The sequence below is a fragment of the Drosophila guanche genome, unplaced genomic scaffold (assembly GCF_900245975.1).
Source record: "Drosophila guanche unplaced genomic scaffold, DGUA_6, whole genome shotgun sequence".
Classification (NCBI taxonomy): Eukaryota; Metazoa; Arthropoda; class Insecta; order Diptera; family Drosophilidae; genus Drosophila; species Drosophila guanche.
Window position 1 is genome coordinate 12,002,983 of NW_022995743.1, and position 13,326 is coordinate 12,016,308.

Here is a 13,326-nt window from a genome sequence, read left to right on the forward strand (position 1 = left end):
AGCGATGACCTCCCAGAGACCACATATCGATGGACCAATGCATTGGGCTGCGCACGAACAAAAGCCCCACCGAAACGTGATCATATTTCCCCATTAATCTGCAGATCGGCCCACAGAGCACTGTGCATTAGGAGCCGCGACGAGCAGGGCCAACCGGTTCCATCCCGTGCGAGACATCCATCAAGCTCTCGACAGAGCGGATCGCAGATCAAGTTCAAAGTCATCTGCGGCACATGGCCTAATGGTGATGCTTCCGTTGCCGCCGGCGCAGTGCTTATCCGTATAAAAGCCGCGGGTGATCATCGATGCCACAGCACACATCTGCCGTTGATCGTCGCACAAACACAACCAGCAAACATGGTACGTTGAGGATCATCCTCACTCCAGACTGCTATTCTTATTTGTTTTTGGTTTACAGAAATTCCTTATCATTGCCGTTGCCTTCCTGGCCTGCGCCTTCGCTGATGTCTCGGAGCTGTCCGGCTACGACTACCAGCAGCCAGAGCTGCCCGCTCCCGCTCCAGTGGAGACCTACATCCCGCCCGCACCACCAGCACCGGCGCCCGTTGAGAGCTACATTCCCCCCGCACCGCCAGCACCCGAGTACATCCCACCCGCACCCGTCCAGGCCGAGCAGTCCATCATCGAGGAGATCGAGCAGCCCGCCCAGGACGGCTACCGCTACAAGACCGTGCGCCGTCGCGTCTTCCGTCACCGTGCCTAAGTCCACCACCTCCTCCCCCCCCACCCCATTGTTGGTTCTTCCTAAGATTGTTTTTGTGTTCACTTGAGTGCCGTTGATTGGTCCAACCATCCGCAATCCGCACTTTGATAGTAAAATTCGTGAAAATTGAAGCGAAATGTTTTGTTGTCTTGCGTTTACTTTGGCAATTGTCAAAGTTTATGGAACAGGAGAATAAAGTAACAATAATTTGGTCAAAATAGTTCACGTAAAGCCCATAAATATCAGCTCCCTAGATGGGGCCTGGCAGTTGCCCCATTGTTCTTATCAACAGGTTCCCATCGGCCAATATCAAGCGCTTTTTGCACAGCCATCAGAAACCCTCTTCAAGAGTCAGCCTGCCTCCAGTGCGCCACAGAAAATCCTAAACAAACCGCCCAAGGCCAAACACATGTCCTGGCCACACACAGACATTCCAGCAGCCAACCCCATTCGATACTCATCCGACTGGCAGTAAAAAGGTCAAACCAACGACTAGACCAATTTGACTTGGCCAAAAAATTGTGCTGAAACATTCAATGAGCTGTCCAACTCCAACGAATCGACTCCCCCCAGCTCCGATTGAGGTCTGGGGCCAAAGCAAACAAATCCTCGATTACAAAATCAAACAGAAGGCGAGCAGGGGGGCAGGGTGGCGGGGGGCACGGAAAACAAAAGATGGCGAAATGGAAAAATGTTTGCCCATATTGCAAAATGGGAAAATATGCGAATTCAATAAACTTGGCTGGCCCTTTCCCTTCTACCCTTACAAGTCATTTGGCCAATTGATGTTGACTCTGCGCTCTAAAGCGAATTTCCGTGCTGCCTCGGAGAGTGGAGAGCGTGGAGAGCAGTCGTCCTCCGTCGAGTTGGGTTCACATATTTTGCACTCACTTTATGCTGATGACATGCAAGTGGCAAAAAAGTATGTGGACCCGGCCAAAAGGCGAATAATGAGCTGCAAACAAGCTGTGGAAATCAGCCAGCGGGTCTCGCCCTCTCTGTCTCTGGCAGGAGACAACAAAAAAAGAGAAAAAAACAACAAAAAAATAGAAGAAGAAATGTGAAAGAAAATGCCGCACGACACCCAGACAGAGAGAGACTGGAGAGCCAGAGAGGATCTTCTTTGTCGTGACATACGGAAAATTCCCCATGGAGTCTATCAACAGTTGATAAGGCAAAATGTGCGTGCAGGGAATGGGGATGCCAGGAGGGCATTTCTTCCTTTTTGGTATGTACATAAGTTTATTATTTTGAAGGTAATTGGATTTGTGTTGCAGCAAGTCAAGAAGTCGCCAGCGACACTGCCACAGCCAGGCTCCTTCTCTAGCATCCCATTGCGTGGCGTGTCCACTCGCTGCATATTCTGTGGCAAAATAATAAGAAAATATATAAAGTTTTTCACCCGCCCCCTCGCCCCACGCGACTCTTGCAGGACAATGAACTGGCAGCCAGGCAGCCAGGCAGCAGCGCGCCAATCTCAACATATGCTCAATGCTTGTGGCGAGGCCAGGGAGTCGACCCGACACAGCCCATGGTGGACGCTGCTGGCCATTGTTTGCACTCGTAATTGTTTTCCTAATGGATAAAGTCTATAAATTTCTGCACTGAGCGCGCACAGCCAAATGCGAAATATGTCACGAATGTTAAGCGTTTCATAAACGACTGTGTGGAGCATGTGGAGAAGGATTTATCGATGGAAGCCACTCGGCGGGAACCGTAAATAAAAATGTATTGGAGAGTGCAACTCTCTCTCTCTCTTTCGATTGATTACACAGCAGTAGAACTGATAGATCCATCTCGACTCTCGTATGATGTGGAAAAGGTGAGGCCATCGCCGCGGCTGCTGTAGATGGGCAGCGGCCAGAGGTACCAACGATCGCCGAATACCTCGCGCAGATTCTCGCAGCAGCCCAGATCGAAGGCTTTCCGTGTGCGTCCACCCGCGCAGAATGTTGGCGAATATGCCGACTCCATGGTGGTGCGATTCAACAGCACAAAGTAAATGTGCATGCCCAGCATAATGAGTGCGGCCGTGGTGAAAATCAAGGCAAAGATCATGGGAATGATGGTCAGCAGCGAGTCCATGTCCACGTTGTCAAAGTCAATGCCCCAGGCCTGGTGCAGGTCGAGCATCAGCGTCACCAGAATGTCCAGGCAGTAGAGCGAGGAGTAGGCGAGGAACAGCAGAAAGAACTTGTAGTTGTGGAAGTTCACGCAGTTGTTCACCCAGGGGCAGTGGTGGTCCATCTTGAGGATGCAGCAGCCACAGATGCGGCAGTGGTGCGCCCGATCCGGCTTGATCAGCCGACAGTGGACACAGTACCGCACGACACCGTTCTGATCGCACACCGTGATGGGCAGTGCCCGGCCAATGGCTGCCAGAATGCTCCTTCGCTCCTCCAGACCGTCGGCTCGCTGCAGGCGCACCCAATCCGCTTCCGGGATGCTCCACTCATCAGGGATGGGCCTGCACTTTGTCCGTAATGTGCGCCAGTAGGTCCAAAGGAACATCAGCAGCAGCAGGTGATACCAGAGCAGAAGTGCACCCATCAGCGCAGCGTTTGGCATTTTGTGCAGGCACAAGTGCCACACGTACACGTAGTACGAATAGACCAGCACCGCGCCAATAAAGATCACCGGAATCCAACGTAGAAACGAGTCGAAAGCGCTGCAGCAAGTCGCACTGCCACTCCGCCTCTGACGATACTCATCCTCGCTGTTCTCTGTCAGATATTCCATGGCCAATTGGGCTACAATCGGCACTGGGTTGGTCTGCAAGACTCCGGAGGGATTGTCAATCATTCTACGGGACATGATGACATTATTTATAGGGAACAAGCGTCGCCTACTACTCTCAATGAATGGATATCCACTGTGCTTTTGCTTTTCATTATTTATTTGCACTCCTTCGAATCGAATTCCATCTTGGATTTCAACAAAACATCAACAGATGGCCTATCACATTATTTAACAATTGCTGGGGAAGTCCTGGGGGGTCCTTGGGCCTTAGTTGCGGCGACGGAAGACGCGACGGCGCACGGTCTTGTAGCGGTAGCCGTCCTGGGCGGGCTGCTCGTACTCCTGGATGGGCTCCTCGGCCTGGATGGGTGCGGGGGGAATGTAGGCGGGTGCTGGTGCTGCGGGGGGAATGTAGCTCTCAACGGGAGCTGCTGGGGGAGGGATGTAGGTGTTCTTGGGTGCTGGTGGTGGTGGTGGTGGTGGGGGAGGAATGTAGGCCTTGGCCGGCGCAGCTGGAGGGGGAATGTAGGTGTTCTTGGGCGCCGGCGGTGGTGGGGGTGGGACGTAGGACTTCACTGGAGCTGGCTGAGGATAATCGTAGCCGGAGGCACCAGCCAGTTCCGAGACATCGGCGCAGGCGCAGGCCAGAAAGGCGACGGCAATGATAAGGAATTTCTACAGGAGGCAGGATAAAGGATAATGTGAGTGTAGCTGGCAGCCTGCAGCATCCTGCAGGTGGTTTCTGGTGGACCTACCATCTTGGAGGAGAACTTGTTGCTTGTTGCTGCTTGGATCACAAGTTGATTTGTGCTGCTGTACCACATGCGTGCCGCCTGTTTTTATAGCTCATTGTTTTGCGGTCGTTTCGGGTCAACCGTAGTCAAAATTAATTGCACAGCTGCCCTCACAATACCTGGGGGTCTTGGTCTTGCTTATGCTTATGCTCTTGGTCGTAGTCTTCGTCTTGCCATGTCAATTTCATAGTCGGAAGATAAACCAAAAAGCTGCGACTGCCACGACCAATGCCAAGGTGGTTTGACGGGTTTTCTGGTTTCAGCTTCAGTTTCAGTTTCAGTTTCATCTTTAATCTTTAGTTTCAGTTTCAGTTTCAGTTGTCGGTCTAAGACAATGCATTCCGAAATTGCTTTGACTTTGGCCAACTCGATTCGACAACAAAAAGCTTCTTTAATTAGATCAAACCCAAACCAAACCAAACAAAACCAAAGCCAACCTGTTGGATGATTTCCATTTGAATGCTGAAAACTGAATTCATTTTGATGTATTTTTATATTTTAGGTTTTGCTTTGTGTGTTTTATCTTTTGCCAATTGATTAATGTTCGCGGATCACACGCGTTTGTTTTGCTTGCTGCCTGCCACCTGGCCAGCCTATGGCGTTGCTGCGTGTCTGTGCCAAAACTAATTTCAATTTGCTCAGATCATATTCATGTCTCTTCCTGGCTAATTAATTGCCCAGACCAGCTCAGCTCAGCTCAGACTAGATTTGCCCCGAACATCGAACATCTGTGGCATGTAAATCAGTTTATTTTGGGAGCTGAATTTTGGTTATTTGTATGCATTATTCCAGGGCTCAAACGGTAAGAACAGTTCCTTTGGGCATTCACAACTATACATAATTCTGTAGATACATGAATGATCAAGCCAATCCCCTGAATTTATAATTTCCAAGCCAACCTCTGACTTCTATGGTAAAAATACAACAATTTCTGCTGCAAGGAGCTGCTGCAGCGCGCTAGAAAATCCATCTCTATGGAGCACCCTTGTCTCTTAGAAAAAGAGTCTTTACATATATATTTGAATAGGGGAACTGTTGACACCTTTTCCATCATCTGTAGTCCCCTCATTTCAGTCAAAGTGATTGTGATTCTCATCTCTAAGGGACTGCCTGAAACTCTTCCACAAAGCAAAATCATTTCTTTTCGTGTATCGTAAATTCGTTTTGTTTTATTCGTAAGATTCCTGCGCTCCTGGTGGCATTAGGAGCAGGATTGGTGGTGGAAGCTCCACTCTAGTAACGACGACGGACGACGCGGCGGCGGATGGTCTTGTAGCGGTAGCCATCAGCGGACACGGGCTCGATCTCCTCGAGGACGGGCTGGGGAGCCAGAATGGGAGCGGGGGCAGCCTTGACGGGTGCGGGGGGAATGTACTGGTTGACGGGTGCGGGCGCGGACACCTGGACTGGTGCTGGCGCTGGTGCTGGGGCGGAAACCTGGATCTGGATGGGTGCTGGTGCTGGTGCTGGTGCTGCGGGTGGAATGTACTGGTTGACTGGTGCAGGGGCAACCTTCACGGGAGCCACTGGTGCGGGTGCGGGTGCGGGAGCGGGCACCTCAATCTGGATGGGTGCTGGCGCCTGTTGGGGTGGCAGGTAGCTGCTCACGGGCACTGGTGCTGGTGCTGGTGCGGGTGCGGGTGCAATCTTAATTGGGGCTGGGGCCGGAGCTGGGATGCTCACGGGAGCGTAGTTGTAGCCCGACAGATGGGAGACATCGGCATGGGCAACAGCCAGGATGGCGAGGACAACGGCGGCGAGCAGTTTCTACAGGGCACAAAAAATCACAAAATGAACTCTCCATTCCTTCCCCTCTTTCTTCTCTCTCTCTCTCTCTACTCACCATCTTGAGGTGTGTGTTACTTGGAACGTTGGCGCTACTAGTATGCCTTAGACGGGTCGCTGGGGCTCTATTTATATGTCGTCTGGGGCGCGGTGCAGAAGCGACAGACAGACTAAAGATAGTACAAAGAAGTGCGAAGATCTCATGGTCTCGCTTAAGAGCCTCAGCTCTTAATATGCCAGAAACCAGAATTTTACGAGCCCCAAAAACTATTAGCCGCCCAGACACTGGCACCCTACCCCACACGTGAATGGATGTTTGATTTCTGTTCGAGTGTGTTGAAGCTCATCTTTGATCTACAATTTGAAGCCTCAAATTTCTCACATTTCATGCTCATCTGTAAGAGTTTTGCACCCATCTACTTCATATAAATACCCCACTGCAGCGTCTGCAAAAGTCGCTGAAACCCAAAGCCAAGCCACAAGCGCGGGGTCCATCGCTCTTTGCAATTGTTGGTTTTTGTCAGTGCTTTAATTTAAATATGATTTGCATAAAAAACATTTATGCCTTAGAGTATCGAATTGAACTGCCATAAATGAACCAAAAACAAACAAAAATCATCAAAAAACGAAACCAAAAAACTGGTCAATAAACGACGCGACGGCCCACCGAATGGCAAGTCCAAGCGGCTGTCATTAATCTGCTTGATTAGCCGTGATAAGGTGGTGGCCCGAGACTACTGCGGGCCTATGGCTTTAATTAGATATGCGTGGGAGCCCGGTCGGGCGAGACTCGGGGACACTCGTTTCGATCGGGTCAAAAGTTGAACATGACGCCAGCTAGACGGACGCCAAGTGGCACGAGGCGGAAAACAAATTTGCCAGACGGAGGGAGCAGGAACACAAGTGGCTGCTCTCAGTCTCTGTCCACAAGTTTGCTTTCGCTCTTTTAATTACACAAATGGCTAATGAACAACTTTTTCGGTTGCTGCCTGGCTGGTGGCTGGTGGCTGGTGCCAAAAAATGCAACTGGGAGACACTTGGGCGTCGCCTTGCCGATCTCTGATTTAATTTTTGTTGAATTTCGTTTACTGCAAGAGAGCACAAAATAAAAGCAGCAAAAAATGCTTGCAAAATGTCACAAAAGCTATGCAAACAAGCACTTAACCCCCTTTTATTTTGACAATTCCATTCGTAGCGCCAATAAATTGAAACTGCAAATGTATTTCGAGCAAACAACAATAGCAATGGCAGTGTGTGGCCCGCAAAGCCATTTTGGACATGCAACGCTGCGTATGCGTAATTCAGCTCTTTGACATGCATAGCGGTGGGAGGGGGCTCGGGATAGCCAACCAATGTGGCGCATTGGAGCGGAGCAGCGAATAGAAATAACAATCCTGCAAAATGCCACAACAAGCCAACGAGAAGCGAATATAAACCCCATTTACAAGTTGACTCACTGACTGACTGACTGACGGAATTGGCTTCAATTTGGAGTGCCATAAGTTCCATTTGTTGTTTGTTGCCTTAAGCTGGCTTCGACTCCTTTCACAAATTAGCAGCACAGGCTGCCAATCCATTAGGCATATTGTCTCAACAGATCTGCAAAAGATAGAATAAGGTTCAACGACCTAAAGCCACGGCTTAGAGCTGACCCAGCTGTCCCTGTGTCCAGTCGAATTGAATCACTATTTTGTGGACTGTAGCGTCACACGCTTCGGATCGGATCGTATTCATTTCGCATTCACATTTGCATAACTACTCCATTTTTGGCATTGTTTTGTTGCAGAAAAAAGCTGATTTAATAAATATTCAAAATGCATTCAACTGCCTCGGGGGCAAACAACAAACAGTCAGTTGTTCGTGGAGTGCTTTGACATGACCAACTTCAAGCTGTGGCTGACAAACGCTTAACAATCGATTTTCGACATTTTTCGTCGTTCGACTGCACGTACGCTGCCCCACAGCTCATAAATTCATTCGCAGCATCGTGCATCCGCGTGTGTGTGTATGCATTTCGCCAGATAAATCAACGGGCGACAAATTAATGCTGCAAATGAAGTGCAGCAACTGCTGGCATCCAGCGAGGGGCCCACCTGTCCAGGATAACGATTATTTTCGCGCCTCTTGCTCGCGCTCCTGCCCTCTCCCGCGCTCCCGGCCTGCCGCTCTGCCGCTCTGGCATTCGATGTCGCCCAATATGCAGTAACAGTAAAAATAAATGAAGGCAGTCAACGTTTGCATATTTCAGAGGCTGCCCCACCGCCGACACCACACCGCACACCCCTCAACGTTTGCTTTCTCGTTTTTCGTTTTTCCCTTTTCAAAATACTTTTTTTTGCTTGTTTTTGGTTTCGAACTGGCGATATAATTACGTTGATACTGTCAATTTTCCACCCATCCATGGCCCCCAATCCTGCTGCTGCTCCCTCTTCGATTTCGCATTGTCACTTTAAAGCCGTAAGCCTGCCGCCTGCCGCCTGCCGCAGGCCGCCTTCCGGGAGGGTGGGGACTCATCCATTTTTACATTCGATTTACAAAGAGTAAGCCCAGCCAGAGGGTTGTGATTCAGTTGGGGGACTGTGGACTGTGGACTGTGGACTCTGGATGTACATACATTTATTCCATTGTAGCAAAGTTGTAGCTGATGTCTTTGCAGGGTATTGTCTAGTCGCATAGTTGGAGCCTTAAGTCTAGCACTAACAACCGGTTCTACCCACACTTTTGTGTGTGTGTGTTTTCCCTTTTTGCATACTTTTAGGCTGGCTGCCGATGGTGTCTGCCTCGTGATTATTTTGTAATCCAAGCGCCTAAAGCATCGATTACACATCCGACAGGTGGGACTGGCCCACCCAGAGGTTTCATTCGATTGCACCGGAGTCATAATGCGTGTTAATCAGGCATCATTAACTGCTAATTAAGTGCGGTGGGAAATGCAACCAACTGTCAATTGTTCGGGCACCAGCCGAAGCCGAAGCCGATCCCGGGCCGGGCCTGGTTTTCGTGTTGTTTTTTTACTTAATCGCGGCCCGACCGCCGCTCTTCTGCCTGGCAGAGCAGAGCAGAGCGCCAGGGAGTGCGCACTGAGGCTGATAATTGGCCAATGCAGACCATATTGCAGCTCCCACTAATCTCTGATTGAAATTAGATTGAATGACAGAATGCGAGTGGATTGGAACTCAACAGACTGCCATAGCGTTTAGCTAGTTTTCGATTCTTAAATAGTTCATTAACCGCATGACAATACAAATCTAATCCCCATGGATTGGCATGCGGTGGTCACCGGGCTCTGGGCTCTGGGCTCTGTCGATAAATTGTAATTGGCTGTCAAATAATTTGCCTGCTGTACGTTTATTTGCTTTGCATCAAAGCAAAAATGTATTTTAATTCATTTAATTGAGCTGCCAATATTTGACCAAAATGCAATTAACAATATAAGCCAGGAAGGACAACTCCAAGCCCCGCAACCATTCTGTGGTCGAGAGGGGCCACTGCCCCACGGCAGGCGAGTCGCGGTGAGAAAATTATTTCGTTTTAATTACGCAATTACTCGTAATTTTAGGAGCCACTTTATTTGCTTTGCTCTGTGTGTGTGTGTGTTTTTTTTTTGTTTTTTAATTAGTATGCGGCGTGGCAAGTTTAATATGTGGCTTTTGCGGCTGTCCTGGCATCCAGACAGCCAGTCAGACACCGCCAGGAGGTGGCAACTCCCATTTGGCTCTGGCCCGGAGTCAGACATTTTCGTAATCAAATTGGTGAGTGGTGTGGTGTGGTGCGGTCCTTAGACGTTTGTCGTTGCATTTTCTTGTTAATTTGCTCGAGCGTCTATCGTCTATCGTCTATAGTCTCTCGCCTGTCGATGTCCTTGTTCAGCCACAAGTGGTCACCGCTCTGATGAGGCCAATCCACTCGACTACCAGCAGCTCCGAGTCGCCAGTCTCCAGTTCCGGTCGCTGCCATCGATTGTGGGTGGCTTCCTTGAAACTTTGAATCTAACGAGAAAAAATTTCCACATCATCAAAGCTCATTCCAGGCCATAAATTTCGTGATAAATGTGCAGAGGAGAGGAGAGGACTGTAGTGGAGTGCATGGCATGGCAGAATGGACGATTCCTTGGGGAGGCTCTGCCTGCCACAACTTGCTTGCAACTCCTTATTATCCCTGGCAATGCCCCTTCTCCACTGCCACTGCTATCTGTCTGATGGCAAGTTGATTTCCCGAGTCCTGCCACATCTCGTTCGGTTTCATAAATTTGCGAATCAAACGGCCAAAGCCTGTCCAGGACTTTAAGAGTTTTCTGCAGTTCTCCCCACCCAATCTTTGGCCACAGGAGAAACTTTTTTTGTTTCTCATGTGATTTGCAATGATTGGAAAACAATTTGAAGATTCGTTTCTTTTTGTTTAACAAGTTGAAGGAGGAATTCTTTATTGCAAACTCCCTGGGGAGTTCGTTAGGAAACATTTCGATGCGATTCGCTTTGGTTTGGCTTGGGTTCGGGTTGGGGTTGGGGTTGGGGTTCTGCACTTAGACGCGGCGACGGTAGACGCGACGACGGACGGTCTTGTAGCGGTAGCCATCGGCAGACTGGGGCTCGATCTCCTCGAGCACCTGCTGGCTAGTTGGCTGGTACACTGCAGCCGGAGCTGGTGCTGGGATCGAGATTGGTGCGGGAGGAATGTAAGACTGCACGGGCGCGGGAGCTGGGATGCGGATGGGTGCTGGGGCAGGAGCTGGCTGGTAGACCGGAGCGGGAGCTGGCTGATAGACCGGAGCGGGAGCTGCCTGGTAGACCGGAGCGGGAGCTGGCTGGTAGACCGGAGCGGGTGCCTGGATCACAACTGGTGCTGGTGCTGCAGGGGGAATGTAGCTGTTGACTGGAGCAGGAGCCTGGATCTCAATGGGTGCCTGGATCTCAACTGGAGCCTGGATCTCGACTGGAGCTTGGATCTCGATGGGTGCTGGTGCGGACTGGTAGACCGGAGCTGGAGCTGGCTGGTAGACCGGAGCTGGAGCTGGCTGGTAGACCGGAGCTGGAGCTGGCTGGTACACCTGAGCTGGAGCTGGCTGATAAACCTGAGCCGGGGCTGGCTGGTACACCTGGACGGGTGCCGGGGGAGAGTAGTCGTAACCCAGATGGGAAACATCGCCATAGGCGCAGGCCACGACGGCAAAGAAAACAGCCAGGAATTTCTACAGAAAGATGAGTAACATTAGAGATAATCCTTTTTTGGTAATCCCTGATCGATCGTAGCGACTGAGAGGATCTGCGTGACTGCTTACCATGATGTCTACAACACAAGCTTTGAATCGCTTCTGCCTGACTGTTGGGCGATGCAAACTATTTATACAATCGGCAGATCCGCGAACGGCGGATCCAAGATCCAAGTCAGAGGTTCTTCGAGCCACGAAGAAACCTGAAGAGCGTCGGCGGTTGGCAGGCCAAAAATCTCTGAATATTCAAAGTGGATGATGGCTGGCTGGGGATCTTGTCTTTGGGGGCCGTTCAAAGCCGAATAAAGTAGCGTTTGTTATGTTTTCTTGTGTGTTTACGTTTAATTGGTTTATTGGCTCACGTCTGCCGCCTGCGTATGGAAAGACGATTGTCCAGTTGATCGATCCTCGATCTGCTTAGCAGTGTCATTAGTCCGATATCTCAGCAGAATGTTGCCCAGATGGATGGATATTTTGGCACTTGCCTGCTGCTCAGGGTGTAGCCGGAAATTTGCAATAAAATATTCGCTGGACACGAATGCAGACGCTGAAACTGGTTGGCACTTTAATGACTATTCTATAAGCAAAGTTTAGCTAGAAGCGAAGCCATTGTTCTACATTGAAAATAAACACAAAACTAAACAACTTTTTTATGGACATCTTGGACTTCCCCACACCCTCGCTGTTTGTTCTTGCAGACTGGCTAATTTATTCCAAATTTATTTTAAACCATGGCGCACTGATCTAACGAACCCTTTCTTGGCCAGTCAATTAATTGGCCAGCTGAAAACCGGTTCCCTTATGATTATTATGGTCGTTAAAATGGGTCTGGCTGTGACGTCCGAACCTGAACATATTGATTCGCTTGACTGTCTCAAGGTTCTCCTATTTATGGTGGTATAACGTTTCCATAAATAAATGATGCTCTGACACAGAAGAGAAGATTCCACCAAAAAAACATCACGAAAGACTGGCAAACAAAATTTCATTTATAATTATACAAATTTATCACTCTGCGCGGCATGTAAGTTATTTCCTCAATAGCCGCACTCGCCTCTCCATTATTCTACACATTTCAACATATATTTCATATCCGAATGTGGACTGTGACTTATCGCCTTGATCTTTGTCTCCCTGTGCGCTCCTGCCGTCCTCCCAAGTGCAGTGGACACTGCTTGGCTCTCAACTACGAGTACTTATGATTCATTTGTCCTCTCTGGGGCGTTGTGCCTTCAAGTGCAAACGAGTTAATAAGCGAAATTCATGGCCCACACCAAGTCAAACATTAACCAAAAAAAAAACTTGTTGCTTAATTTGCTTGTTTTTATTGTTTGTGTGCTGATAGTTTATTCAGCGTGTGGCCTGTGGCCTGTGGCCGAGACTTTTTTCTGCATCTGTTGATCTTTCCCATGTTGGCTCTTCTTTTTCATCATTTGCATGGCAAATGGCTTCCGATTTTGTCTCTTCTTGGCCCGCTTTTATCAATTTAATCAGATTTATCCCCATTAAAGCATTGTCTCTCCATGCTAGAGTGTACACTCGGCTGTCACAGCTACTCCCAACTGGTTTTCTGCCTCATCTTTTCGGCCTTGACTTTGAATTGTTTTCTTGGGGGGGTTTTTTTTTTGTGTCATTTGTTTATTTTCTTTCCTGTAATTATGATGGCCATGCAAAGGTTGTGTGTGGGTTATTCATTAATTATATTTACATTGTTGAATGACATCAGGTTTCAAACTAGTTTGAGCGTCTTTCGAGCTTCTATTTGCTAACAAATTTAACCTCTGGCTGTTGGAAGAAAACGCTGCTTCACACACACACCTATTAAGGGTCTTCGTTTTGTGTTAAATTCTTCGCTTAATATTTTGTAGAATTTGTGCATAAATGAAATAATTCTTTGAAGGAAACGTTGAATCGGAAGTGGTTTCAGTGGGCAATGCATAGATATTTTATTCGTAAGTTCTCAAGTGTAGAAACTCCTCTCGCTGCGGGGCGGAGCCAGGGCAAAACTAGTTCGCCGGCCAACCAGCCAAGAGCTCGACTCGACTCTCTCCTCTAGCCGTGTGTGGACACAGGCA

The 13,326-nt window shown here is 49.1% G+C and overlaps 5 protein-coding genes across 5 annotated transcripts; 1 reads left to right on the plus strand and 4 right to left on the minus strand.

Annotated features, from left to right (window-relative positions):
* The first annotated feature begins 177 nt into the window (after positions 1-177).
* On the plus strand, positions 178-855 carry LOC117585233 (protein TonB). The gene is made up of 2 exons (XM_034274630.1): positions 178-360; positions 419-855. The coding sequence occupies exons 1-2, from the start codon at positions 358-360 to the stop codon at positions 722-724; spliced, it is 309 nt and encodes a 102-aa protein (XP_034130521.1). The 5' UTR covers positions 178-357; the 3' UTR covers positions 725-855.
* A 1,631-nt stretch (positions 856-2,486) lies between these two features.
* On the minus strand, positions 2,487-3,526 carry LOC117592604 (palmitoyltransferase ZDHHC15). Its single transcript, XM_034286487.1, has one exon. The coding sequence runs from the start codon at positions 3,524-3,526 to the stop codon at positions 2,492-2,494; it is 1,035 nt and encodes a 344-aa protein (XP_034142378.1). The 3' UTR covers positions 2,487-2,491.
* A 76-nt stretch (positions 3,527-3,602) lies between these two features.
* LOC117587832 (leucine-rich repeat extensin-like protein 3) lies at positions 3,603-4,265 on the minus strand. The gene is made up of 2 exons (XM_034278797.1): positions 4,219-4,265; positions 3,603-4,138 (listed from the first exon to the last, which is right to left on the minus strand). The coding sequence occupies exons 1-2, from the start codon at positions 4,219-4,221 to the stop codon at positions 3,731-3,733; spliced, it is 411 nt and encodes a 136-aa protein (XP_034134688.1). The 5' UTR covers positions 4,222-4,265; the 3' UTR covers positions 3,603-3,730.
* A 1,133-nt stretch (positions 4,266-5,398) lies between these two features.
* On the minus strand, positions 5,399-6,133 carry LOC117582758 (skin secretory protein xP2). The gene is made up of 2 exons (XM_034270721.1): positions 6,101-6,133; positions 5,399-6,024 (listed from the first exon to the last, which is right to left on the minus strand). The coding sequence occupies exons 1-2, from the start codon at positions 6,101-6,103 to the stop codon at positions 5,491-5,493; spliced, it is 537 nt and encodes a 178-aa protein (XP_034126612.1). The 5' UTR covers positions 6,104-6,133; the 3' UTR covers positions 5,399-5,490.
* Positions 6,134-10,430: 4,297 nt separating this feature from the next.
* LOC117582756 (skin secretory protein xP2) lies at positions 10,431-11,413 on the minus strand. Its single transcript, XM_034270705.1, has 2 exons — positions 11,321-11,413; positions 10,431-11,230 (listed from the first exon to the last, which is right to left on the minus strand). Exons 1-2 carry the CDS (start codon positions 11,321-11,323, stop codon positions 10,565-10,567), a joined length of 669 nt encoding a protein of 222 aa, XP_034126596.1. The 5' UTR covers positions 11,324-11,413; the 3' UTR covers positions 10,431-10,564.
* Between the last annotated feature and the right edge of the window lie 1,913 nt (positions 11,414-13,326).

Bases quoted from the DNA above. Each gene is read 5' to 3' on its own strand.
- LOC117592604 (XM_034286487.1), bottom strand. From the start codon at position 3,526: ATGATTGACAATCCCTCCGGAGTCTTGCAGACCAACCCAGTGCCGATT.